This window comes from Canis lupus, chromosome 16 (assembly GCF_011100685.1).
Source record: "Canis lupus familiaris isolate Mischka breed German Shepherd chromosome 16, alternate assembly UU_Cfam_GSD_1.0, whole genome shotgun sequence".
NCBI lineage: Eukaryota > Metazoa > Chordata > Mammalia > Carnivora > Canidae > Canis > Canis lupus.
Window position 1 is genome coordinate 14,891,692 of NC_049237.1, and position 27,441 is coordinate 14,919,132.

The 27,441-nt window shown below is 42.7% G+C and overlaps 1 protein-coding gene across 2 annotated transcripts; it reads right to left on the bottom strand.

The window, feature by feature from the left end:
- Positions 1–598: 598 nt before the first annotated feature.
- On the bottom strand, positions 599–27,347 carry ZNF425 (zinc finger protein 425). 2 transcript variants are annotated; one of them, XM_038559615.1, is made up of 6 exons: positions 27,218–27,347; positions 16,439–16,548; positions 15,384–15,462; positions 10,554–10,680; positions 6,877–7,032; positions 599–2,966 (listed from the first exon to the last, which is right to left on the bottom strand). In XM_038559615.1, the coding sequence occupies exons 4-6, from the start codon at positions 10,672–10,674 to the stop codon at positions 967–969; spliced, it is 2,277 nt and encodes a 758-aa protein (XP_038415543.1). In that variant the 5' UTR covers positions 10,675–10,680; positions 15,384–15,462; positions 16,439–16,548; positions 27,218–27,347; the 3' UTR covers positions 599–966. The 2 variants fall into 2 exon arrangements, with proteins under 2 accessions (XP_038415543.1, XP_038415542.1); XM_038559614.1 differs by lacking the exons at positions 15,384–15,462; positions 16,439–16,548; positions 27,218–27,347 and adding an exon at positions 11,917–12,047.
- Positions 27,348–27,441: the final 94 nt, after the last annotated feature.

Sequence of the window (27,441 nt, forward strand, 5' to 3'; positions counted from 1 at the left end):
GCTGGTGAAGAGAGAGGCCAGCCAAGGTTGACATGCAGCCCACAGGTACCCCTGGCACAGGTTAGGGAAAGTTTTTCTTGCACAAAAGCACCACTGACTCACCAAGAGGCTTGTTCCCACAGGAACATACCAACTGGACATGGCACCTTTCCTATCTGTATAAACACTGATTAGTAGGGCAGCCTTGGTTCCAGCTGATTCAGGTCATCCGTGACTACCATGTACAACAAAAATGGAAAACTTATATAGGCCCCAAAATTCCCTAAGGAAGCAAATCTACACATTTTTGTAGGAATGATGTTAAAAGATCGACAGCCCAAGAGACAGGGGAAGGTTTGCTAGAACAGGCTAGAAAAATCACCTTACAATGACAGATTAAGCCACAGAACAAAAAAATGGGAGTGATGCTGTAGCCCAGCAATAGTTTTTCCTTTGGATTTTACCTAAGAGACTCCAACATTAAGGCAAGTATGTTTCTTGGAGAACTGACATACACTATTGAAAATGCAGGGGGGTTACAATCATTGCTTGTTACTCACCATGGTGGATTTTTAGGTGATTTAAATTAACTCAGAGGGAAATGACAGTTATTGCATCATTGTTAACAAAAGAGATGGGAGACAACGTTTATTTTTGGCAACAGAGAGAAATTCTCCTGAGACACAGATGTTCTCTCAGCATGTGAGAGAAAACGAAAATTCGCTCTGAGAGAAAACTGATAATGTAAACAAAATTTAAATACGGAGGCCTGGTAACAGGAAGCAGAAGGAAAATGTTCCTTCCGTGATGGGCAGCTCTTGCCTGTGGGAATCACAGAGGGTAGATGCCTCTTCCTTAGTGTCTGGATTATTTGGAACCTTTGTGCACCCTGCCTGCTTGTGCATCTGGCCGGCGTATCCGAAGCCGGAGTTTTGTGAATTCTTCATCCAGCTTACGCCATGGATCCAAAAGAAGGGCTAGCTCCACCTAAAAGCTGTCGCTGCTTCCTTTCCTCACAGAAAGGTTTGACCTAGACCCCGAAGGGTTTTCTCTGGCATGCGCCGCAATGTGAGTGTGGAGTGCCCCCATGTATGTAAAGCTCCTTCCACACTCATCACAAGAGAAAGGCCTCTCCCCTCTGTGACGGTGCAGGTGGGTCTTCAGGCTTCTCTTCTGGAGGAACCCCTTGCCACATTCGGAGCACCTGAAGGGCTTCTCTCCACTGTGCGTGTGCAGATGGACCTTCAAACTCCCCCTTATGCAGTAGCTCTTGTCGCACTCCGGACACTGGAAGGGCTTCTCACCACTATGGACACGAATGTGTTCCATGAGCCTGTACTGCTGAGTGAAACTTTTACCACATTTGACACAGGAGAATGGCTTTTTGTCGCTGTGCTGGAGCAGGTGGCTCTTCAAATTCCCTTTGAGACGGAAACTTTTATTGCATTCAGGACACTGGAAGGGTTTCTCCCCACTGTGGATTCTCTCATGTTCCGTGAGCTGAGACTGCTGAGTGTAGGTCTTACCGCACTCACTGCAGGCAAAGGGCCTCTCACCACTGTGTGTCCGCTGGTGGAACTTCATGGAGGCCTTCCAGAAGAAGCTCTTGTCACATTCGGGACACTGGAAAGGCTCCTCCCCGCTGTGAAGTCTCCTGTGCTCGGTGAGGTGCGAGTGTCGGCTGAAGCTCCGGCTGCACTCGGAACAGGAGAACGGCTTCTCTTTGGTGTGGACCTTGAGGTGCTCTGTGAGCCTCGACTGCCGGGGAAAGGTCTTCGTGCACTCGCCACACGAGAATTCCTTCTGCCTGCTATGGACTCGGCCGTGACGGGCGAGCTTCGAGGGCCGGGTGAACCTCTTGCCACACTCGGCACAGGAGAAGGGCTTCTCCTCACTATGTAAACGCTGGTGGGCCTTCATGGCGTTCTTCCAAGAGAAGCTCCTGTCACACTGCGGACACTGGAAGGGCTTCTTCCCGCTGTGCTGAAAGAGATGGGCTTTTAGGCTTCTCTTCAGGCGGAAACTTTTCTTACACTCAGGGCACTGGAAGGGCTTCTCTCCCGTATGAACTCTGATATGTTCAGTGAGTTTTGTCTTGTGTGTGAATTTCCTCCCACACTGGTCACAAGAAAACGGCTTTTCTCCACTGTGTATCCTCTGGTGGGCCTTCACGGCAGCCTTCTGAGAGAAGCTTCTGCCACATTCTGGACAATGGAAGGGCTTCTTCCCACTGTGCTGGCAAAGGTGGGCCTTCAAACTGCTCTGCAGGCGGAAGCTTCTGTTGCACTCTGGACACTGGAAAGGCTTCTCCCCGGTGTGCACCCTGAGGTGCTTAGTGAGCCTGCACTGCTCGATGAAATCCTTGCCACACTGCTCGCAGGAAAATAGTTTCTCCCTTTTGTGCAAACACATATGCTTCCTCAGAGTGGCTTTACACTGGAAGGTCTTGTCACATTCAGGGCATGGCAAGGGCCGCTGCCCCATGTGAACAAGCCGGTGGTGAGTGATCAGGCTGCATTTGAGATAGTAGCTCTTCTCGCACTTACCACACTGGAAACGCTTCTTCTTACACAGGATCATCCGGTTCCACCTGAGTTCAGAGTTTCCTCTGGATTTGTTTTTGTACTTTAAGTATTTACAGGGTGGGCTCTTGGAGTGGTTTCTTGTGTGCTTGACCAAGTCGCTCTTTAGCTTAAAGACCTTTCTACAGACAAAGCAGGAATAAAATCTTGGTCCTGGGGGAATTTCCAAGTGACTGGAGGTACCTATCACCTTATGCCATGGATTGTTCTTATCCTGATTAGATGCTCTGAGGTCGAAGTTTTTATGTATAATCCCCATTTCTTGACGACTTGGATGCTGTAAGGTGGCTCTTTGATCTGGTAAGATCTTTCCTTCCTCCCCTGGTAAGGTAGCACACGAACCCTGCTTTAGGAGACCATCTAAATGGCCTTCTTCCTCTTTTGCCCCAAGAGTTCCTTGGTCACCTGGAGAGAAAAAAAGAAGACCCACCCTTACCAGTAATGTGTCTGTGCAATGATGGGGTCAAGAATTGTCTTTATATCTTTAATAGCACCAAAAAAAGAATCTCATTGATTTTGATGACTTTTGTGCATCTGCCTAACACAGGTAAATTATATTTAAGTTTAACTTTGATATGCAAATCTGCCCATTATGTTGTGAAAAAATGGCTTAGTGTGGGGGAAAAAATTGCAGGCTAATTTATCTTGTGAACTTATGGATGACCCTCAGAGGGTAAGCAGAAGTTGAAAGAAAATAAAAATGAATTAGTCTGGCCAGACCCAGTGGCTCAGTGGTTTAGCGCCGCCTCCGGCTGGGGGTGTGATCCTAGAGACCCAGGATCGAGTCCCATGTCAGGTTCCCCGCAGGGATCCTGCTTCCCCCCCTGCCCGTGTCTCTGCCTCTCTCTCTCTCTCTCTCTGTGTCTCATGAATAAGTTTTTTTAAAAAAATGAATTAGTCTGGGAATATGAACATTCTATTCTATTTCCTTAAATCTGTGACATAAATTGCACCATATTTAAGTATGAAGGCTTTGGATCAGGGATCCTTGGGTGGCTCAGCGGTTTAGTGCCTGCCATCAGCTCAGGGCATGATCCTGGGGTCCCAGAATCGGGTCCCACATCAGGCTCCCTGCAGGGAACCTGCTTCTCCCCCTGCCTGTGTCTCTGCCTCTCTCTCTGAGTATCTCTCATAAATAATGAATAAAATCTTTTTTTTTATTTTTATTGGAGTTCAATTTGCCAACATATAGCATAACATCCAGTGCTCATCCCATCAAGTGCCCCCCTCAGTGCCCGTCACACAGTCCCCCCAACCCCACACCCACCTCCCTTCCACTACCCCTTGTTCGTTCCCAGAGTTAGGAGTCTTTCATGTTCTGTCACATAAATGAATAAAATCTTTTAAAAAAGTAAAAAAGAAGGCTGTGCTAGGGGTTTACCCCAAAGATACAGATGCAGTGAAACGCCGAGACACCTGCACCCCAATGTTTATAGCAGCAATGTCCACAATAGCCAAACTGTGGAAGGAGCCTCGGTGTCCATCGAAAGATGAATGGATAAAGATGTGGTTTATGTATACAATGGAATATTACTCAGCCATTAGAAACGACAAATACCCACCATTTGCTTCGACGTGGAGGGACCTGAAGGGTATTATGCTGAGTGAAATAAGTCAATCGGAAAAGGACAAACATTATATGGTCTCATTCATTTGGGGAATATAAAAATTAGTGAAAGGGAATAAAGGGAAAGGAGAGAAAATGAGTGAAAATATCAGTGAGGGTGACAAAACATGAGAGACACCTAACTCTGGGAAAAGAACAAGGGGTAGTGGAAGGGGAGGTGGGCGGGGGGTTGGGGTGACTGGGTGATGGGCACTGAGAGGGGCACTTGGCGGGATGAGCACTGGGTGTTATGCTATATGTTGGCAAATTGAACTCCAATAAAAAAAATTAAAAAAAAAAATAAATAAGGCAGCTTTGGATCATATCCTTGCCCCTTCTACCACAGATTTCAGGAAAAGGTTTCTGGAAGCAATGCTAATAGAAAGTATCTTTCTTATGAATGTCAAATGGCAATTTACTAAATTCACAAAGAATACTATGAAGATAATTCCCTTTCCCAAGAAACTGCATTTTAAGAAAGGCATTAATATAAGTATAGTCACTGTTGTTCCCAAAGTAAAATCATGATGACAGGAAACTGAGTTAACTCCTTATTCTCACCCACAAAAACTGGAGAGGACAATTCCAGAAGCTTGCCTTAGCCTCTGTATTTCAGAACTGCTTTTTCTCCCACCTGTTGAACTGGGCCTAAGGGCCCTCCTTTTTAAGTCTCTTAACACAGGAAGAAACATCACCTGTCAGGAAGGGTAGGCCTTCCTCCAGAGGAGGAATCTGATTAGGCTCTGAGGTCATGTTTTTTTTTTTTGTTTTGTTTTTGTTTTTTTTTAAAGATTTTATTTATTCATTCATGTAAGGCATAGAGAGAGGCAGAGACAAAGAGGGAGAAGCAGACTCCCCACAGGGAACCTGATGCAAGACTCGATCCCAGGACCCCAGGATCGCACCCTGAGCCAAAGGCAGGCACCCAACCACTGAGCCATCCAGGCGTCCCTGCTCTGAGGTCATCTTAACAACAACATAGATTTACGTTTCCAACCAAGTGATATCATTTAGTAAGTTCGTGTTTGATGGCTGATGTCTCAAATTATACTTACCTATCTCTTTGAATCCTATTTCTTATCACTTACTAATTATTCCAGGCAGAAGAACAGTTGTGATTATTAGGAAAGTACCACCAGGCACACAAGGCTAGTCACTAAAGTTGTTCATTCTTTGGTACTCAGAAACCTCTCTAGGTCCTCCCTTTCTACGAGATGAAGTCACATATCCACGTTGGCATTCCTAGCCTCAGATAATCTGCCATTAATTTGTTTCCTCTTCTCCATCTCCCATACTATCTCAAGAATAACATTCATACACATTTTCTAAATACAATGGGCCTGTTCCCACCTCTGAGCCTCAATTCATGTACAACCCATGATGATCTTCTCTAACCAAATCTGCCTATTCTTTGCTATTTCAATCCTAATTCCTTAGGAGCACCTGGGGGGCTCAGTCCTTTGGGCATCTGCCTCTGGGCTCAGGTCATGATCTCAGGGTCCTGGCATTGAGCTCTGCATTGGGCTCCCTGCTCAGCGGGGAGCCGGTTTCTCGCTCTCCTGCCCTGCTCGTGCTCTCTGTCTCCATCAAATAAATAAATAAATAAATAAATAAATAAATAAATAAATAAATAAAATTTTTTTTTTAAATAAATAAATCTTAATTCCTTAAAAGTCCTCCTGGGAAACTACTATTTCTACTCCACTCATTCTCCTCTAAATATCTATAGATATTTATATCTATACTACTACCACTGCCACTTATTATTTTATTAAATTGCATACAGTCCTGTTTTATAGATGACTAGCCCCACAGTTCAATATAATCGACTAACTTAACTGCCGTGTCAAGTCAGTAAGACAATAAACTCCTACAGGAGAATATATATACATCTAGATATATAGATATCTCCATCCACCCCCTAGCCTAAGTAATAACTAACCATCCTATGAACATAGGACTCAAATATTCGTTAGATGAATGAAATAAGAGGCGGTGGTAATGAAATGAAGTCCTTGGGAATTCTTTTATTCTTTTGATGGACCTAGCCATACATCCCGAGTCCAAATCCCCTCCTCTTCAGGAGAATCCTTTAACTTCCAGGAACTTAGAAGATCTCCATTTAATAAAACATTAGCATAATCTGGAAAATGACACTTTCCCTAAGTATTAAAGTGTTTCCAATGTTTTTCTTATGATACAAGCAATTTAAAAAGAAATTCTTTAAAAAAATTAATAAAATAAAAAGGAATTCTTCAAAAAGAATTAAAAGAAACGAACACCCACATTCTAAAAATCTGTACGATAAAAAATAATCATTATAATACCAAATTGGACAGTTTTCCATTTCTCTCTTTTTTTTTTTTTTTAGTTTTCCATTTCTCTATACTCAAATGGACACAACACTGTGACAGAGAAGGCAGTTTGCTCCTCAGGACTTCACAAGTGGGTCCTTTACTTGCTCTTTTACAGGTAATTCTTTCCAGGGTTTTTTGTTTTTTTTTTTTTTTCATGAAACATACACAACATCCCTCTTTATAAAAATAATATTCTTTTTTTTAAATTAATACAGTCCTAAATTTGCTTCCCACTTGACTAAAAAAAACTAACATTCTCCATCAAAATAATGCTTCTTATTCACTATGTCCAGCTGACCATCCAGATTCAGGAAAATGAAATCAGTTATGACCCTAAATCCATCATACTCACCAAAATACAGCAACTTTCCAGTCCCCTGCAAGTCCCACTGCTCATCAGTAGAAGGGCTACATGCCATTCTTTTCTCTAAGGGTCCCTGGTCTCTGATTAACAGCATTCTCCCTTGTTCTATCCAGATGATGAGATCTGGCTTGGAAAAAACACGACCTACAAAGAGAGTCCACATAGATTCAGTTTGGGTTTACCTGAGTACTTCACTAAATGTGATTTTTCACAGTTAACCTTGATTCCTGAAGATAGGACATCAAAGTTAAGTTAAAAAAAATTGAGGGCAGGGCAGCTCGGGTGGCTCAGCAGTTTGGCGCCGCCTTCAGCCCAGGGTGTGATCCTGGAGACCCGGGATCGAGTCCCACATCGGGCTCCCTGCATGGAGCCTGCTTCTCCCTCTGCCTGTCTCTGCCTCTCTCTCTCCCTGTGTCTCTCATGAATAAATAAATAAAATCTTAAAAAAAAAAAAAAAAAAAAAAGTCTTGTTGTGAAAGGAAAACTATCAGTAATAGATTATTTAAAAAAAAAAATTTTTTTTTTGAGGGCAGCCCGGGTGGCTCAGCGGTTTAGCACCACCTTCAGCCCGGGGCATGATCCTGGGGACCCGGGATTGAGTCCCCCATGGGGCTCCCTGCATGGGGCCTGCTTCTCCCTCGGCCTATGTCTCTGTCTCTCTCTCTCTGTCTCTCATGAATAAATAAAATAAATTTTAAAAAATTGAAACCTGTGAAATTACATGAATGACCAGATATAGCCTAACCAAGACTGTTTGCTTAAATGTCCTCTGCAAGAGGCAGCCCAGGTTTAGCTTAAATGTTTGCTTAAATGTCCTCTGCAAGGGGCAGCTCAGGGTTTAGCACCGCCTTCAGCCCAGGGTGTGATCCTGGAGACCCGGGATCGAGTCCCACGTCAGGCTCCCTGTACGGAGCCTGCTCCTCCCTCTGCCTGTGTCTCTGCCTCTCTCTCTGTGTCTCTCATGAATAAATAAATAAAATCTTTTTTAAAAATGTCCTCTGCAATATTTTGCATAATTAAAGGAAACAGAGAAGGGGCACCTGGGTGGCTCAGTCAGTTAAGCATCTGCTAAGGGCAGCCCCGGTGGCTCAGCGGTTTAGCACTGCCTGCAGCCCAGGGCCTGATCCTGGAGACCTGGGATCAAGTCCTGCGTCGGGCTCTCTGCATGGAGCCTGCTTCTCCCTCTGCCTGTGTCTCTGCCTCTCTCTCTCTCTCTCTGTGTCTCTATGAATAAATAATAAATAAATACATCTTTAAAAAAAAAAGCATCTGCTAAGTATCACCAGCAATCATGAGGTCATGATCTCAGGTTCATGAGATCAAGCCTGTGACCCCTTGTGTCAGGGATCTGTACAGGGCATGGAGCCTGCTTAAGATTTCTCTTCTCTCCCTCTGTCCCTCTCAGTTATTGCTCTTAAGAAAAGTAATCTGGCAGGGACCTGAAGTGCTTGTTAAAAACGTAGATTCATGGACCTGAGGCTGGACCTGCTAAATCCTAATCTCTGGGGCTGATACCTGGATGTCCTATAAAAAAAAATCGTCTGTAAATAATGCCCTTCGGGTTTTACCATGTGGGAAAATCAGACTGGATTTTTCCAGTCTAGCTGTGGACACTAGCTGTGATAACGCCAAACTCAACAATGGATCAGCACATGGCTCTAGTTTCTGGTGTACCTTACTGGCCTCAGACTGCTTAGCTTGACCTCCAAATGCTGAGGTGTCCCAGTGCTCTATCCTATCTACATATTCTCCCTAGATGATGCTGTGTAGCCCTGAGGTTTAAAACACCAGATTTGTGGGCTGCCCAGGTAGCTCAGTTGGTTAAGCAGCTACTTTAAGCTCAGTCCATGATCCCAGGGTTCTGGGATCAAGCCCCACATCAGGCTACCTGCTCAGTGAGGAGTCGGCTTCTCCCTCTACTCACAGTTCACCCTGCCTGTGCTCTGTCAAATAAATAAACAAAATCTTAAAAAACAAAAACAGCAGATTTGTGAATCCACTCCTGATCTTCACTTGGAATTCAGTCTCACATGCCTAATTATACATATTTCCATATAAATGTCTAATAAGCATCCCCAATCCTTTGTCATGTCAAGTAAATAAAACCATTTCCTTCAACATACTCAAGTCAAAAATCTGGGAATTGATTCTTCTTTTACCTTGAGGCTCCACATCCAATCCACTAGCAAAATCTGGGATGTTACCTCCAGAAGACATCCAGATCTTGTTTATTTCTATTTTTATTACTAACTACCTGCTTCAGCTGCCATAAAGCCTCACCGGCACTGCTAAGGTTCTTGGCTGGTGTCTCTCCCTTCATTGCTGTGCACTACCATTCATTCTCCATATAGCAACCCAAGTAATTAATTGTTAAAACTAATTTTGACATATTACTCCTACGTAAATCCTCTCATCATCTTCCTTTTGTCTAGAATAAAATCCTAGAGGCCATTCCTCTTCTGGTACCACTGTCTCCTTCTCCTAGAGTTCTACACATGTGTTACAGTAGTCTTCCCATGGCTCCCACCACACACTGACACACTGAGCTCTTGTATTACAACCCTTGAACTTCTGCACAAGTCCTTCCTCTGCTTAGAATTCTCGTCCCCCTGATTTCATACAATTGACTCATCTTGTCCTTCATATCTCAGATGGGAGAAGTTATAAACCCCAAAGGAGGAAGACAATGCCACAGGCTATACTGAGATCACTCATTAAAGTGATAACAGTAGAAATGGCTTTAATGATACAAGAATGAATTAGAGCAAGTGGGATAAACAGCAAGGTATATCTCCTCAAATTTCTCTTCAAGTCAGCCCTGAGTATTTCTCTGGGATACCTAAATGTCCCATTCCACTGCTCCTTCTCCCTCTACCAGGGAACTTTCATCCCAGTTCTTATAAAAATAGAAAATTCATCTCATTTAGGCAACATAAGTAGGCATCAAAGTATCACTTAAAAAATAAAAGAGTACATTTAAAAAAAAGACAATTAGATTATTTAGTAATTCAGGGCACCTTAAGTGGCTCAGTGGTTGAGAGTCTGCCTTTGGCTCAAGTCGTGACCTCAGGGTCCTGGTTTTTTTTGGTTTTTTTTTTTTTTAAGATTTTATTTATTTATTCATGAGAAACACAGAGAGAGAGAGAGAGGCAGAGACACAGGCAGAGGGAGAAGCAGGCTCCATGAAGGGAGCCCGACATGGGACTTGATCCAGGGTCTCCAGGATCAGACCCTGGGCTGAAGGCGGCACTAAACCGCTGAGCCACGGGGGCTGCCCAGGGTCCTGGGATTGAGTCCTGTATCAGGCACCCTGCAGGGAGCCTGCTTCCCGTCTGCCGGTGTCTCTGCCTCTCTCTCTCTCTCTGTCTCTCATGAATAAATAAATAAAATCTTTTTTTTTTAAATGTTATTTAGTAATTCTAACTGTGGGAGAAACAAGAGAAGGTTTGGGTGAAAGAGACTGCAGAGTTAGTAAGAGTGAGGAGTGCAGATACCACTACATAAAAAAGGACAAGTTAAATATTCCCAGACTGTAACAGGAAGGACATATTCTGAGTGTAAATTAGGCACAGAATCACGTTCAACCAGTCAATACGTAACACAGAGCAGAAAGCCTATTGGTATTAGGTTGGTTCCCCAAATGGTTCCTTTGAAGCCCATCTTACCCAGGGAATCAAGAGTCTCATAATTGTTCTTCATCACTTGCTGATACATTTCCTTCTGCCACTTCTCCAGGATCTCCCACTCTTGCTCAGAAAAATATAAGGCCACATCATCAAATGTCATCGTTACCTGGAATCACAAACAGCACATACATATTTTTTCACTTTCAAGCTACTGTCTTTGAACATCTATATCCTTAAGAGTAAAAAAAAAAAAAAAAAAAAACTATAAGTCTCATTCTCTCTGGATGATGCCATGAAGGATGTAATTAAGGGATCATAGAAGTCTACTAGACCCACATAGTGAATGAATGACGGGGAGACCTTTTTTTTTTTTTTTTAATGGGGAGACCTTTGAGCACATACACCATCTGGAGGGGGATCCTCTACTTAGCAGCAACCAATTATTGCTATGCGAGACTTTAAAAAAATACTTATTTTGAAATAATTGTGGACTCATAGGAAGTTGCAAAGATGGTACAGTACAGAAAGCTTCCCTGTATCCTGAACCTATGGTGGGGGGCGGGGGGTGAGCAGCAGAAGGGAAGAAAATGCATTCCACTAGGAAGATTATTAGAAATGAAATTTCAGGGATCCCTGGGTGGCACAGCGGTTTAGCGCCTGCCTTTGGCCCAGGGCGCGATCCTGGAGACCCGGGATTGAATCCCACGTCGGGCTCCCGGTGCATGGAGCCTGCTTCTCCCTCTGCCTGTGTCTCTGCCTCTCTCTCTCTGTGTGTGACTATCATAAATACATAAAAATTAAAAAAAAAAGAAATGAAATTTCAGTAAAGTAGAAGGAAAACTTGCATACGTAGGCAGATTATACTTCACTGAATTTAACAGTTTCCCGGATTAAGCTCAGGATACGCCTTTTAAACTCTAAAACCAGTGTTCAAATTTTCCATTAATAATCCCAACTGGTTTCAAGTTTTCTCTCACTTCCTGGAGGGAGCAATCTCCAGTTCCTCCCATTTCCAGTCTTCCTTCCCCTAACTTTTTTCATCGTTTATACAGACGAGCTCCTCCGAGGCTACATTCACCAGCAGAGCGCAGAAGAGAAATTAGGGTGTTCAAAGGCCCCGACACTGGGAGGGAACGGCCGGTGACCCGAGAGCCCGGGAGCCCGGGAGCCCGGGAGCCCGAGAGCCCGAGCAAGACCCTGGATTTCTCCAGGTGGCCCCTCTCAGCGGCTCAACCGCAGAATGAGTCGAGCACCTAAACCGGCGCCTCCACCGGCCCGGGGCTCAGAGCCGTCCTGGATCACGGGCATCCCCGCGCTGCCTCGCTCCCCGATTCGGACCCCAGGCCAAACCGCGACACGGACGAATCGCGATAAGGCCCGCATCCTCCAGGGTCCCTCTTACCGGAACCGCCTCGGCCATGGCCCTTCGCGCCCCCGCTTGGCTCCCGCCCGGAGAAACCGAACCCCGATCCCCAGGGCGGCCGGCACCTCCCCTGGCGCGCGCCCTCCCGCAACCCCCAGCCCCGCAGGCCCGCCCCGCGCGGGGCACCCTGGGACTCGACCGCGGCCCCGCCCCACAGCGCCCCCTGCGCCCCGGAGGAGCTGCTTGGGTCGCCGCAGCCGCCTAGGCTTGCCTTCCTGCGCCTGCAGCAACAGCGAGGTGGGTGGTGGGTCCTCGCGCTCTGCGGGAGTCTCCAAACCAGGAAGACCCAGACCCAGAAACGCTGAAAGGCGCTGACACAGGGAGAGCGAGAGGATTAGTTCCAACCCGAAGGGGACCCCAACCCAGGATAGGATCTTCTGTGAGGCCATCCCGGGGGCAAAGCGAGGGAGTGGAGCCGGCCAAGGGGGTCAAGGAGCAGGTCCCTGCCGCGGGCACTGGGGAGTCTGTCTCGCCGGGCACTCAGAGTCTGCAGAACCCGGCTCAGAATCCTCCCGCCAGGGATCCCTGGGTGGCGCAGCGGTTCGGCGCCTGCCTTTGGCCCAGGGCGCGATCCTGGAGACCGAGGATCGAATCCCACGTTGGGCTCCCGGTGCATGGAGCCTGCTTCTCCCTCTGCCTATGTCTCTGCCTCTCTCTCTCTCTCTGTGACTATCATTTAAAAAAAAAAAAAAAAAAAGAATCCTCCCGCCAGGGGCCGGGATTCATCCACCAAATCCTGCCCTTCTACACTGAGGTCACTTCTGGTCTACCTTGGATGCAGGCAGAGTTGATATTTAACTGCAGGTTTTTGTAGATACATCTTCTCAGGTTGAGGATGGTCTATTCTATTACTAGTTTGCTGAGAATTTATACTATGAGTGAGTGTTTTGTTTTTTCCAATGCCTTTTCTGCATAGATTTCTATTATGGTATAGTTTTTTCCCTTAAGCAATTAACAGACTGATTAGGTGGGATTGATTTCTGAACATTGAACCAACCTTGCATTCCTGCCATAAACCTCACAGCAGAAACTATGGAGGGTCTGAAATGCCGACCCTCTAACAGGCTAAAAATCACCCTGCCATAGTTTCATAGATGTGACTCATGGGTCACAGGCAGCATGAGCTATATGTTCACATCATTCACTTGCCCCCAAGTCCCATGAGAACGATATGGGGTGACCCAGGAGAATGCTGCACATATGATGTGTTTGTGTCACAGGTGAGGAACCCAAACCTCAGAATTCCCATTCCTACAGTAGAGCTGCTAGCAATTTGCTCAATTACTTTGATAATCTTTTATTTTGTATTTAGGTCATTTACACTAAATGTAGTTGTTGATATATTTGGATTTACATCAGTCATTGTATTATTAGTCCTCTGCTTATCTCTGTTTTTCATTTCTGTTCCCTCTTCTGAGTTAGTTGAACCTGTTTTAGTATTGCACTTTAATTTACTTATTGTAATTCTCACTGTATCTTTTTATGTTTTATTTTCTGGTTGCTTTAGGAATTACAAAATACACATTTCATTTTCTTTTATTTTTTTAAGAAAGCACCTTTATGGGGATATAATGAATATACCATACAGTTCCCCAATTTAAAGCATACAGTTGAGTGACTTTAGTATATTCACAGCTTTTTTTTCTTTTTTAATTTATTTTTTAGATTTTATTTATTTATTCATGAGAGACACAAAGAGAGAGCAGCAGAGACATGCAGAGGGAGAAGCAGGCTCCATGCAGGAAGCCCAATGTGGGACTTGATCCTGGGACTCCAGGGTCACGCCCTGAGACAAAGGCAGACACTCAACTACTGAGCCTTCTTTTTTAATTAATAGACTTTTTAAAATCAGTTTTAAATGTACAGAGAAATGAATATTAAGTACAGAGAGTTCTCATTACTCCCTTACCTTCCCTCACTTCCCCATATTAAAAGAAGCATGCAGGACTTTCAAAATACAAAAATCCAAGGAAAAAGAATTGCACAATGACCTATATAAAACTGTAGAAAACTCAAAACTCTGATTGTTTCAGAACTACTTGAACTGACTTGTACTGTTATTAACAATGTAAGAGCGTAACATGTCTCCCAACTTTTTGCAACATTTAAAAAAAAAAGATTTTATTTTTAAATAATCTCTACACCCAACATGGGGCTTGAACTCACAACCCTGAGATCAAGAGTTGCATGCTTCACTGACTGAGCCAGCCAGGCACCCCTGCCAACATTTTTCATTTCCTCTGAAATCCATGTTATGCAGCTAGAACCTAATTTTGTTTTGATTTGTATTTATTCAATCATTATTGAGGCTGTAGACTTTTCTAAATAGAAAAATGTAGTCATATAAGTATAGATCCTCATGGAGTTATAAGAAATAATACAGAGAGCCATGTTTACTGGTACTCGTGTGTGTGTGTTTATGTGTGTGTATTTAGTTTTATGAGGCTATAGTCTTTTCTATGCATTAATTCCTTTTTTCTTCTCTGTAAACTCTTTTTTAATTTCTTATTTGATAAATCACTGGTGGATCCTAGAAAAAGATCTTACATATTTATACGAACTTCCTATCACATTATGTCACAGTCACCTCACAAAAATCTAGTGATTTTTCTCATATTTTCTTGACTTAGTAACATGACTCACTGGATTTTTAAATTTTTTAAAAAGATTAAATTTTCTTAAATTTTAAAAAGATTTTACTGATTTATTTGACACACACAGAGAGAAAGAGAGCCAGTGACTATTTCTTCTAAAGCTCCTAGTGATCCTCAAAGTTGGTGGCATGTTTTTTTTCTAGAGTGATTACAGTTTTCAGCCTAAGCTGGCTTCTGGGTTTACAATTTCTTTTACTGGGATACTCAAATTATATTCTGAGGGGACCAGAGAAGTAAGCATTTTAAGAACACCATTACATGTTACACACTTGCTGTGTACATGAAAGCCCAGTGTCTTGATGTCACTTCCGTATTTTCAGAAGGAAAGAAATTATGAATAGGCAAGGATGCAGGTATTTTCATAAAATTCTGCTTAGTTTCCTTAACTATCCATGCCAAGTCAGCCTCTTTGTTCTACATGAGGAATGAAGATATTTCCCTACATGGCCTTATAAGAATCTTGCCCCAAGCTTTAGGACAACATATCTCCATTCCCCAGAGTTCTTTCTGGCTGACTTCAGGAAATCCTAACCCATAAGGAAGCCAAATATGGTAAGAGGACCCAGGTTTGGATGTTGACTCAACCATCTGCCATCTTTGTGACACCAGGCAAGTCATTTGAGCACCCATAACTTAAGTTTCCATATCTGAAGGGTTGCTATAATAATTGAGATAACACAGATAAATACTTTTACCACAGTATCAGGCATTCATTCCTCCTGGCCTTGCTTCCTTCCCACCTCCCTCAATCTTTGATTGTCCAGTATACTGATAGGTATTCTTTCATCCTACCTGGAAGTCTCCTTGGTTCTCTTCTCTCAGAGTCTTCTTTTCTCTCCTAGCCTGAATCTCTTAGTCCTATGTTATTTCCCTGCAAATGATTCAGCATAAAGCCAACATATTAGGCAAAAATCACATATAGTCAAAATCACCTTGAACATCTCTTAAGTTGCTCCTCAAGTATAAAAAGTACAGTAAAATGGTTTTATGCAACTCTGTACAGCAATTCTTACACATGCTAATGTTTCAGAACCACTAGCTTAGATCAAAGGAAGGAAGAAAATGAAATTCCATTAGTAGATATCTATACATTCAAACCATTCTGTCTCTAAAATATTCATCAAATCTCTGGAGGTAGTGAGTGAATCAACAAACGTAGAAGAAAGTGTTGCTGCTTGCCTATTGTGCTTACTCCATTCCATATTAATGTTAAATCTCTATCACCTTAACATAGTCAGTAGACCTCTTCAGTGAGATGATTACTCCACTGACACAGGATGTAACTTAAGAAGTATCTATCACAAGGGAACACTATGAGAACTAAAAGCTATTGTGTTTGTGCTTATTCACACAGTGCTTGGCATGCAGTAAGCATTTAACATAAGTTAGCAATTGTTTTTATTACCTTCTTGAAAAGAAGCAAATAAAGGATGTCAAATCCCAGAACCAGGTGGAAAACTGCCTTTCTCATTTCACTGAGAAGCACCATAAAAAGAGAGAGAGAGAGAGAGAGAGAAGCACTGTATACACTTAAATGAAAATATATATGACCAGTCCTTTTTAAATATGTGGTTAAGAGAAACCAAGATTCTGGGCAGCCCTGGTGGTGCAGAGGTTTAGTGCCGCCTGCAGCCTGGGGTGTGATCCTGGAAACCCAGGATCAAGTCCGCATAGGGCTTCCTGCATGGGGCCTGCTTCTCCCTCTGCCTGTGTCTCTGCCTCTCTCTCTCTCTCTCTCTCTGAATGAATAAATAAATAAATCTTAAAAAAAATAAAAAAGAGAAACCAAGATTCTGAAAAATCACACATACTCTCATATAAGGAGGGAGAATCTTACCTACACTTACCTATGCTACGCTAATGTTTCATTTCTACTTTTTCTCTCCAGGGGTTACTAAGCCAGGATCTGTTCAAGTTACTGGGATTCATTGTTCACTGTTCTTAGGTCCAGTAGGTGCTAGAAATAAGGAGATAGGTGTACATTAATTCCCAAAGAGAAAACACTCTAAGCTGCAGTTAAGACTGTAATGGTTACACTTATCAAGTTTGAAGTCTGATTTGCATCACTAAATAGAGGCAAATATTGCTGTTTTCTCCTTAATAAGCAGGAGACAAAATCTTGTTTTCCAAACAGGAATGAATGGGGGAGTCTATATTGAATGCAGGAATTTGGGGAGAATGTGGCAGTTTGGTCCCTGGTTGCACATTAACAGATCTCTGTCATAGTGTTTTGTTTGGAAACCATATTAGTTAGGCCTACCAGCTGTAATGGGCAAAAATGCATCACTTGGTAGTCAGATTACCTTTTCCTTTCTAAAGATCTGGCCCTCCTAATCTTACATCAAGGAAGCTTTTCCAGTTACAGTGAACATAAGAAAAAATAAGTTAATTCAAAGCTCTCTGCCTGTGACTGTTGGAGAAAATGTAATAATAATCCAGATAGAGAGTTCCTGAAAAAACTCCCTTAGAGGCATATATGAATTTGTAAAATGTGGATTTGAAAAAAGTGGTCATTGCAAGCCTTGGGAACTTGTTGCTCATCATCTTATCGAATTAAATGACCTTTGTTGTCCTGGCTATATTTTTTGCTTTTGTGGTGTGAAAATTTCTATTTCTTGGACAGTGAAACTTGGAGAAATCCAGTGTGAAAGTCTCATTTTGGAAGTAACAGAGAGTGTTCCTTTGGGATTTGCAACCACCCAGACATGGTCAAAAGTTTCCTCTGATAAATCTCAAAACAGGCTCTACTGTGCCAATGCTGAGAAATTCCACAAGTGTGCCAATTTAGTAAGTACTTTGTGCTGTGAAAATGCCAGTGAACCGGGCAGGCCTGGTGGCGCAGCAGTTTAGCGCTGCCTGTAGCCTGGGGTTTGATCCTGGGGACCCTGGATCGAGTTCCATGTCAGGCTCCCTGCATGGATCCTGCTTCTCCCTCTGCCTGTGCCTCTGCCTCTCTCTCTCTCTCTTGCTCTCTCTCTCTCTCTGTCTCTGTCTCTATGAATAAATAAATAAAATCTTTAAAAAAATAAAAAAGAAAGAAAAAAGAAAATGCCAGTGAACCAAAAGTATCTTAAAAATGATACAAAATGCTTCCAAAGCCAGGCTGAAGTTTTGAGGCATTATTGTTTCCTTCATGAAGATTTCTTCAAAAAATGTGAAGGATTTAAAAAAAAAAAAAAAAAACAGAGAGAGGAGAGCCTTTCTAAGCAAGATGCCAAAACCAAAAGTCATAAAACACTGAACATGTTCATATAAAAATTTTAAATTTCTATTTGGCAAGATGCTAAATGGCAGATATTCTTTCTAGGTAAAGTATATATTATGTGAAAAACAAGTGTTTAATTTATATACTATATAAAGAGCTCATGCAACTTAAAAATATCAACAACTCAGTGGAAGGGAAAATGGTGGTGGAGTAGGAGGACTCTAGGCTCTTCTCATAACACCAATACAACTAGATAACTATCAAATCATCCCAAATACACCAGGAATTGATCTGAAGACAGAACAAATTCCACAACTGAAAGTAGAGAAGAGGCCAAATAGAAGATAGGAAAAGAGTTGTAACTTGGGATAAGAAACGGATCCTGGGGGATGCCTGGGTGGCTCAGGGTTTTGGCCCCTGCCTTTGGCTGGGGGCGTGATCCTGGAGTCCAAGGATTGAGTCCCACATCGGGCTCCCTGCATGGAGCTAGCTTCTCCCTCTGCCTGTGTCTCTCCCTCTCTCTCTCGCTCTCTATCTCTCATGAATAAATAAATAAAATCTAAAAAGAAAAAAAAAAAAGAAATGGATCCTGGGTGCTGCAATGAGGAGACAGCTGCACACTTGGAGAAGCACAAGAGACAAACTAGCACACAGGGAAGTATATAGAGAAAATGAATCCACATAGCAATTGGCTTGGAAAGTGAGAGGGGATTAAAGCCTGGGATTTTGGGGTGCCTAAGTGGCTCAGTTGGTTAAGTATATTCAGCTCAGGTCATGATCCCAGAGTTCTGGGATCAAGCCCTGCATTGGGCTCCCTGCCCAGTGGGGAATCTGTTCTTCTCCCTCTGCTCCTCCCCCTGGTTGTATTCTCCTTCTCTCTCAAATAAAATAATTAAAAAAAAAAAAAAAAGCCTGAAGTTTTAAAGATCAGCATGCTTGGCTGTGGGAGAGCTTGGAGGACATTAGGGCTGCTTTTGGAGAGAAGTCGGGGTAAACAGCCCACAGACATACAGAATGGAAACAGCAATATGAAGAGTGGATGGGGCACACAGTGGGGATGTTAGTTACTCATCTCAGAGCATGCCCCAAAGAGGCAGCATTCTCAAGAGACCCCTCCAGGAACAAAGAAACTGTCAGGAGCCATTTCCCTCCACTGGCCGTCATTACATATAAACATAGGGCCAACACTCACTACTTAACTTGCTTATACCAAACCCTGACCCTCCAAACTCTGGTGGAACCACTCTTCCCAGTTCCAGTGCTGTGGGCCCGCTGAGGCAGCCCAAACCTCTGCCAACACCGAGTCTCACAACCAGGAGTTTTACAAGGCCTTAGTTCTGGTGGTGGTACAACGAGTCTCAATTCACAAGCACATCTAGTGCAAAACATGCCACATTCAGGCCAAGGACCAAATCTTGCTTATGACAGGCAGAAAGAACCTCTACAGATGACTGTCCTGAAGGATAGAGTGGCTAGGACACAACAGGAGAGAGTACACAGAACCCTTTGGAGGTGCTCCCAGAAGTGCCAGGCCCCAGAGAACAGACAACACTACAAAGTAGGGCACTCCAGGACCTTTTCTTCATAAGAAATTACCCTTAAGAATAGGAGACATGGGCAGCCCCAGTGGCTCAGGGGTTTAGTGCCAACTTCAGTCCAGGGTGTGATCCTGGAGACCCAAGCCACGAGTCCCGCCTCAGGCTCCCTGCATGGAGCCTGCTTCTCCCTCTGCCTGTGTCTCTGCTTCTCTCTCTGTGTCTCTATTAATAAATAAATAAAATCTTTAAAAAAAATAAATAAAAATAAAAAATAAAAAAATAAAACAAAGACTATAGGGGTGCCTGTGCAGCTCAGTTAGTTAAGCATCCAACTCTTGATATTAGCTCAGGTCTTTTTTTTTTTTTTTAATTTTTACTTATTTATGATAGTAACAGAGAGAGAGAGAGAGGCAGAGACACAGGCAGAGGGAGAAGCAGGCTCCATGCACTGGGAGCCCGACGTGGGATTCGATCCTGGGTCTCCAGGATTGCGCCCTGGGCCAAAGGCAGGCACCAAACCGCTGCACCACCCAGGGATCCCTAGCTCAGGTCTTGATCTCACAGTTCTAAGTTCAGGCCTTGTGTTGAGCTCCACACTGTGCATGGAACCTATTTTAAATATAAAAGTAAATAAATAAATAAGTAAACAACAAAACAAAAACTACAACAAGAGACAAAGGACACTATACAATAATGAAGGGGACAATCCAATAAGAAGATATAACAATTGTAAATATTTATGCACCAACTTGGGAGCACTGAAATACATAAAAGTTAGTAAACAAAAATAAATAAATAAATAAATAAAATAAAATAAAAGTAAACATAAAGGAACTGATCGAAAATAATATAGTAATAGTAGGGGACTTTATACCCCATTTATATCAATGGACAGATCATCTAAACAGAAAATCAACAAGGAAACAATGGCTTTGAATGACACAATGGACCAGATGTTTAAAACAGATGTATTCAGGGATCCCTGGGTGGCGCAGCGGTTTGGCGCCTGCCTTTGGCCCAGGGCAGGATCCTGGAGACCCAGGATCGAATCCCACATCGGGCTCCCGGTGCATGGAGCCTGCTTCTCCCTCTGCCTGTGTCTCTGCCTCTCTCTCTTTCTCTCTCTGTGACTATCATAAATAAATAAATAAATAAAAATTAAAAAAAAAAAAACAGATGTATTCAGAATATTCCATCCAAAAAAAGAATACACATTCTTTTCAGGTGCAAATGGAACATTCTCCAAATAGATCATATATTAGGCTATCAATCATGCCCCAATAAATTAAAGAAAGATCAAAGTCATACCATGCATCTTTTCTGACCACAATGCTATGAAACTAGAAGTCAACTACAAGAAAAAATTGGGAAAGACCAATAGATGGTGGTTAAATAATATGCTAGGGGCAGCCTGGGTGGCTTGTGAGTTAGTGCCGCCTTCAGCCCAAGGCATGATCCTGGAGTCTCGGGATCGAGTCCCACGTCAAGCTCCCTGCATGGAGCCTGCTTCTCGGGATCGAGTCCCACGTCGGGCTCCCTGCATAGAGCCTGCTTCTCACGCTGCCTGTGTCTCTGCCTCTCTATCAGTGTCTCTCATGAATAAATAAATAAAATATTTTATAAATAAATAAATAAATAAATAAATAATATGCTATTAAATAATAAATGAGTCAAGCAGGAAATAAAAGAAGAAATTTTTTTAAAGTACATGGAAACAAATGAAAATGAAAACAGAATGGTTCAAAAACCTCTGGGATGCACCAAAAGCAGTGCTAAGAAGGAAATTTATAGCAATACAGGCCTCCCTCAAGAAGAAAAATCTCGGGATCCCTGGGTGGCACAGTGGTTTAGCGCCTGCCTTTGGCCCAGGGCGCGATCCTGGAGACATGGGATCGAATCCCACATCGGGCTCCCGGTGCATGGAGCCTGCTTCTCCCTCTGCCTATGTCTCTGCCTCTCTCTCTCTCTCTCTCTCTCTCTCTATGTGTGACTATCATAAATAAATAAAAATTTAAAAAAGAGAGGAAAAATTTCAAATAAACTAACCTAAAGGAGCTAGAAAAAGAACACTAAAACCTAAAACTAACAGAAGTAAGGAAATAATAAAGATTAGAGCACAAATAAATGGTATAAAAACAACAACAAAAACAATAGAGCAGATCAATGAAATCAGGAGCTGGTTCTTTGAAAAAGTCAAAAAAATTGATAAACCTCTAGTCAGACTTATCAAGAAAAAAAGAAAAAAGAGTTAAATAAAATCACAAATAAGAAGAGAAATAATGACCAATACCAGAGAAATGCAAACAATCATTACAAGAATAGTATGAAAAACTATATGCCAGGCAGCCCCGGTGGCTTAGTGGTTTAGTGCCACCTTCAGCCCAGGGCGTGATCCTGGAGACCCAGGATCAAGTGCGAAGTTGGGCTCCCTGCATGGAGCCTGCTTCTCCCTCTGCCTGTGTCTCTGCCCCTCTCTCTCTATGTGTGTCTCATGAATAAATAAATACGACCTAAAAAAAAAAAAAAAAAGAAAGAAAAGCTAGAGGCATCACAATTCCATACTTCAAATTATATTACAAAACTGGAGTAATCAAAACAGTATGGCATTGGCACAAAAATAGACACATAGATCAATAGAACAGAATAGAAAACCCAGAAATAAACCCACAATTATATGGCCAATTAATCTTTGACAAAGCAGGAATAAATATCCCACAGGAAAAAGACAGTCTCTTCAAAAATGATGTTGGGAAAACTAGACAGCAACATGCGAAAGAATATAACTGGGCCATTTTCTTACACCATACACAAAAATAAATTCAAAATGGATTAAAGACCTACATGTTATACCTGAAGCCACAAAAATTCTGGAAAAGAGCACAAGCAGTAATTTTCTGATATCACCCATTCAAAAATAGATATTGGGAAAAAATATTAGGACTATATCAAAATAAAAAGATTCCACACAGAAGGAAAGCAATCAACAAAACCAAAAGGCAGCCTACTGAATGGGAGAAGAGATTTGCAAATGATATTTCAAATAAATGGTTAGTATCCAAAATATATAAAGAACCTATAAAACTCAACACCCAAAAACACAAAGCAAATAATTCAATTAAAAATGCTCAGAAGACATGCACAGACATCTCTCCAAAAAAGACACACAGGCCAACAGACAAATGAAAAGATGCTCATCATCACTCATCATCAGGGAAATGCAAATCAAAACCACAATAAGATATCGCTTCACACCAGTAAGAATGGCTAAAATAAAAAACACAAGATGGTCACCAGGGTGGCTTAGTCCATTAAGTATCTGCCTTCGGCTCAGATCATGATCCTGACATTGTGGGATCAAGCACACATCAGGCTCCCTGCTCAGTGGGAAGTCTGCTTCTCCCTCTGCCCTCTGCCTGCAGCTTCCCTGCTTGTACTGTCTCTGTCAAATAAATAAATATTAAAAAAGAAAAAAAAGCAGATGTTAATATAACTACCTCAAAATTCCACAAAGACAAACTCATGTACATTATAATAAATAGGGAAGGGGTTATAAGGGAAAGGAGGGAAAATGAGCAGGAAAAATTAGAGAGGGTGACAAGACATGAGACACCTAACTCTGGGAAACGAACAAGGGGCAGTGGAAGGGGAGGCAGGCAGGGGGATGGGGTGACTGGGTGATGGGCACTGAGGTGGGCACTTGATGGGATGAGCACTGGATGTTATACTATATGTTGGCAAATTGAACTTCAATAAAAAAATATTTTAAAAACTCGGGGATTTACCCCAAAGATTCAGATGCCATGAAACGCCAGGACACCTGCACCCCGATGTTTCTAGCAGCAATGTCCACAATAGCCACACTGTGGAAGGAGCCTCGGTGTCCATCGAAAGATGATGGATAAAGAAGATGTGGTATATGTATACAATGGAATATTCCTCAGCCATTAGAAACGACAAATACCCACCATTTGCTTCAACGTGGATGGACCTGGAGGGTATTATGCTGAGTGAAGTAAGTCAATCGGAGAAGGACAAACATTATGTGTTCTCATTCATTTGGGGAATATAAATAATAGTGAAAGGGAATATAAGGGAAGGGAGAAGAAATGTGTGGGAAATATCAGAAAGGGAGATAGAACATAAAGACTCCTAACTCTGGGAAACGAACTAGAGGTGGTGGAAGGGGAGGAGGGCGGGGGTGGAGGTGAATGGGTGGGTGATGGGCACTGAGGGGGGCACTTGACGGGATGAGCACTGGGTGTTATTCTGTATGTTGGTAAATTGAACACCAATAAAAAATAAATTTATTTTTAAAATAAATTTAAAAAACTCATGTACAACTCATATATGATAAATCATCTTTGAATCATGACTCAAAATATAGAGACAGCATAAAAAAAAAGAACATTTAGATAACATGAGACATCCAAAATACATTTTTTTTCTCTCTAAACAATGAACTTTTCCGGGATTCCTGGGTGGCTCAGTGGTTTGGCACCTGCCTTCGGCCCGGGACATAATCCTGGAGTCCCGGCATCAAGTCCCGGAATCGAGTCCCACATCAGGCTTCCTACATGGAGCCTGCTTCTCCCTCTGCCTGTGTTTCTGTCTCTCTCTCTCTCTCTCTCTCTTTCATGAATAAATAAATAAAATCCTTTTTAAAAAGGTATTATTAAAAAAAAAAACAATGAGCTTTTCAAGAATTCTTTTTACAAAACTACCTCATGGTTTGGTATCTGTGAAAGCTAATGCTTTGTAAAGCTTTTAGAAATAATTGCAATAGATTATCTTCCACCATTTCAGTAGTGGAAGAGAAAGGATTTTTGAAATTTGCCAAAGCTATGGATTCTATTTTTTTGTTGCTGATGGTAGCAAAGCAAGGATTATTGAATGATAGTGAAGCAAAGTTTATTGAGTGATAGTACAAAGTTCCCAAAGAGGGAGGAAAGCCGACAGGGTTGCCCTAAGCTATGGATTCTAAATATTGATTTATTTAAGAAAACATTCCCAAAACCTTTTTCCTGGTTTATATTTTGTTATGCACAAAAAGGTTTATGAAAATGTTAAATGTATTCCCGAAGTATACGGTGTGACATTTGGACACAAGATTGGAACAATTAACCTTGATTTTTTAGGTGTAACAATACAGAAGATAACCTTCCTTACTTGATGAAAGATTCTTGTGTCTCACACAGTGAATCTGACCATGAGAAATATTTATGGAATATAAAATCAGTAGACAAAGGCACAAAATTATCATTGACTATACAACAAATATGGTAAAGGCTATGAGCACAAACATATTGTAGTTTGTTTATATCCTTCAGTTTTATATTTGGAAAATGGCTATAGCTTTAAAAGTTGTAATAATGGGGCTCCTAGGTGGGTCAGTCAGTTAAGCATCTACCTTCCACTCAAGTCCTGATCTCAAGATTCTGGGATGGAGCTCTGCACCGAGCAGGAAGCCTGCTTCTCCCTCTCCTGCTCCCCCTGCTTGTGCTCTCTCTCACTCTCTCTGTCAAATAAGTAAAACCTTTTTAAAAAGTTGTAATAAAAAATGACGGGCTGCAAGCAGAAAGGTTGTAGACTACTTCCATAATTTTTCTACAGCCAATGTCAAATTATACAATACACAAGAGATTGTGAAATTGCCACATGCATATATATATACAAGATATTTAAACAAGGTGGAAAGTAGCTATTATATCTCTCAAAGGTTGATCGATAAGGCCTTAATTTTGTATTTCTCAGAGAACGTTACCAACATAACAAGACCTGTTAATAACCAATAGCTGGTTACATAGAAAGCGGTTTGTTTATTGGAACTTGCTGAATAAATTGATGTGCCTTAAGAGTGTAAGTATTGGGACGCCTGGGTGGCTCAGTGGTTGAGCGTCTGCGTTTGGCTCAGGGCAAGATCCCGGAGTCCCACATCCGGCTCCCCGCATGGAGCCTGCTTCTCCCTCTGCCTGTGTCTCGGCCTCTCTCTCTCTCTCTCTCTGTGTGTCTCTCATGAATAAATAAATAAAGTCTTTAAAAAATGCAGGCTCCACTGGGTGTTATTCTATATGTTGGCAAATTGAACACCAATAAAAAATAAATTTATTATTAAAAATAAAAAAATAATAATAAAGCTAAGAATTTGCTTTAAAAAAAAATGCAGGCTCCATGCGGGGAGCCCAACGTCGGACTGGATCCGGGGTCTCCAGGATCAGGCCCTGGACTGAAGATGGCGCTAAACTGCTGAGCCAGGGGGCTGTCCAATAAAATATTTTTTTAAAAAAAGAGTGTGTTTCCTGCAAGACTATTCCTGCTGAAAACATCTTCCCTCGATTCTACTCCAGGGAAGAGCTGAAATTGGTGTGCATACAAGGAAAGCTAAGATACAGATGGAAACTTTGGTTACTTTCTTAACTTGAAAAGTAAATTTAAATTGCTTCAGTGTTGTATTTCTAGATCCAAACTTTAAGGACAAATTTTTCTCTAGTGATTGTGTATCAAGAACAGAATATTAGAATTTAAAAATACAAATACAACCATCTTAAATCTGCTTCTGAAAATATCATGTATCTTCTCGAAAGTACACAAAACTTCAGTGGATGAAATTGTTTCAATGGAATCTTGTCATGGCCTAAGAAGTTATCAAGGTCAAGAATTAAAAAGGGGGGCAGCCCTGGTGGCCCAGTGGTTTGGTGCCACCTGCAGCCTGGGGTGTGATCCTGGAGACCCGGGATCAAGTCCCACATCAGGCTCCTGCATGGAGCCTGCTTCTCCCTCTCCCTGTGTCTCTGCCTCTCTCTCTCTGTGTCTATAAATAAATAAAATCTTAAAAAAAAAAAAGAATTAAAAAGGAACAAAGTATCATAATAATTTCCTATTAGAGGAAGAAACACAATAAATTGGTGGCAGCACTACCATATCATGCCAGCAGAAGTAGCCTTAATACCATGAAGCTCAGTTGAAAATATTTTATTTATTTTATTTTTTTGAAAATATTTTATTTCGTAATGCAAATGAGCCGGTTTAATGGCCTTAAAAGCCTCCAGCAGTCGCCAGAGTTGAGACATCACTGTTCCTGTCTTAGAAGGTCAAACTTTAATATTTTAACTACCGCGTTTTTAATAATAAAATCATAGAAATGAATTTGCTTTCTAAGAAGGTTTGTGGGTTTGTTTTTTTCTTTTCTTTCTACAAGTTCATTATGTTATGGTAACATTCGCATTTAGAAAATAGCAATTTTTAACTAGCACACTTTCATCATTTGGCCAAAATATATTTTCAGGCTGACTTCAAACTACAGGTATAGCTGGCAGTCTAAAATAAGAAACAGCTTGCGTGCTCAGAGCAGGTGCCCCTCCAGGATGGTTCTCATACTTTTGTGATTTGTTACTTTGGCTGTGATGGACGTGGACTTGATTCACTCGTTGAAGTACAGGCTTGGGAGGATTTCCACTCCTGCTGAGCACGTCTGAAAGGAGGACTGTGCTAGAAACTCAGGGTTATGTGGTTATCGTAGCTGCAAGGACACACTGGTGTTGTCAACCCGAAACACGCAACCTCCAGAGGTAACTTAACGCTCGCCCGGCTCGCTCTCTCCTGCGCACTAGCACAGACCCAGCAAGCCACAACCGCAATAATCCGAGGGGTGAAGACGACTGTCGATTTAAGTTTTGGTCCCAACCGGGCCAGGCGGGGTCTTCACCTCGCTAGCCACATTTGCTACTTCTGCAAAAGACGAACGTCTCTCCATCACAGACTGGGCCCTTCGGCACCACGCGCCAGCCCTCCCCCGCCGCTTGAGCACTCGCACTCCGCCCATTGCCCCCTTTCCAAGCCGGGCGCCCTCCCGCCGGAGCGCCTCCCTTCGGGCGGTGGCCGCTCACCGGGCCTTCAGGAAGAAACGCGCTCCCCCAGAAAGAGCCCGGGTTGGGGGCTGGGCCCCAAGCCCTTTTCCGCTCCAGGCGGAGGGCGGGGGCGGGGGCGGGTAGGTGACCGAACAGCCCTCGGGCGCTGCGCAACCACCGCCGGGGCGGAAGCGGCCGCCGGGCCGGCAGGGGGCGCGCTGCGGCGGCGGCGGCGGCGGGCGGGCCTGCGGGGCGTCTAGGCC

Bases quoted from the DNA above. Each gene is read 5' to 3' on its own strand.
- ZNF425 (XM_038559614.1), bottom strand. The intron at 7,033-10,553 runs GTAAGATGGGCT...CTCTCTTTGTAG, and splicing joins TGAGACTCTTGATTCCCTGG to GTCGTGTTTTTTCCAAGCCA. The intron at 2,967-6,876 runs GTGAGTATGATG...TTTTCTCTCCAG, and splicing joins TGGAAAGTTGCTGTATTTTG to GTGACCAAGGAACTCTTGGG.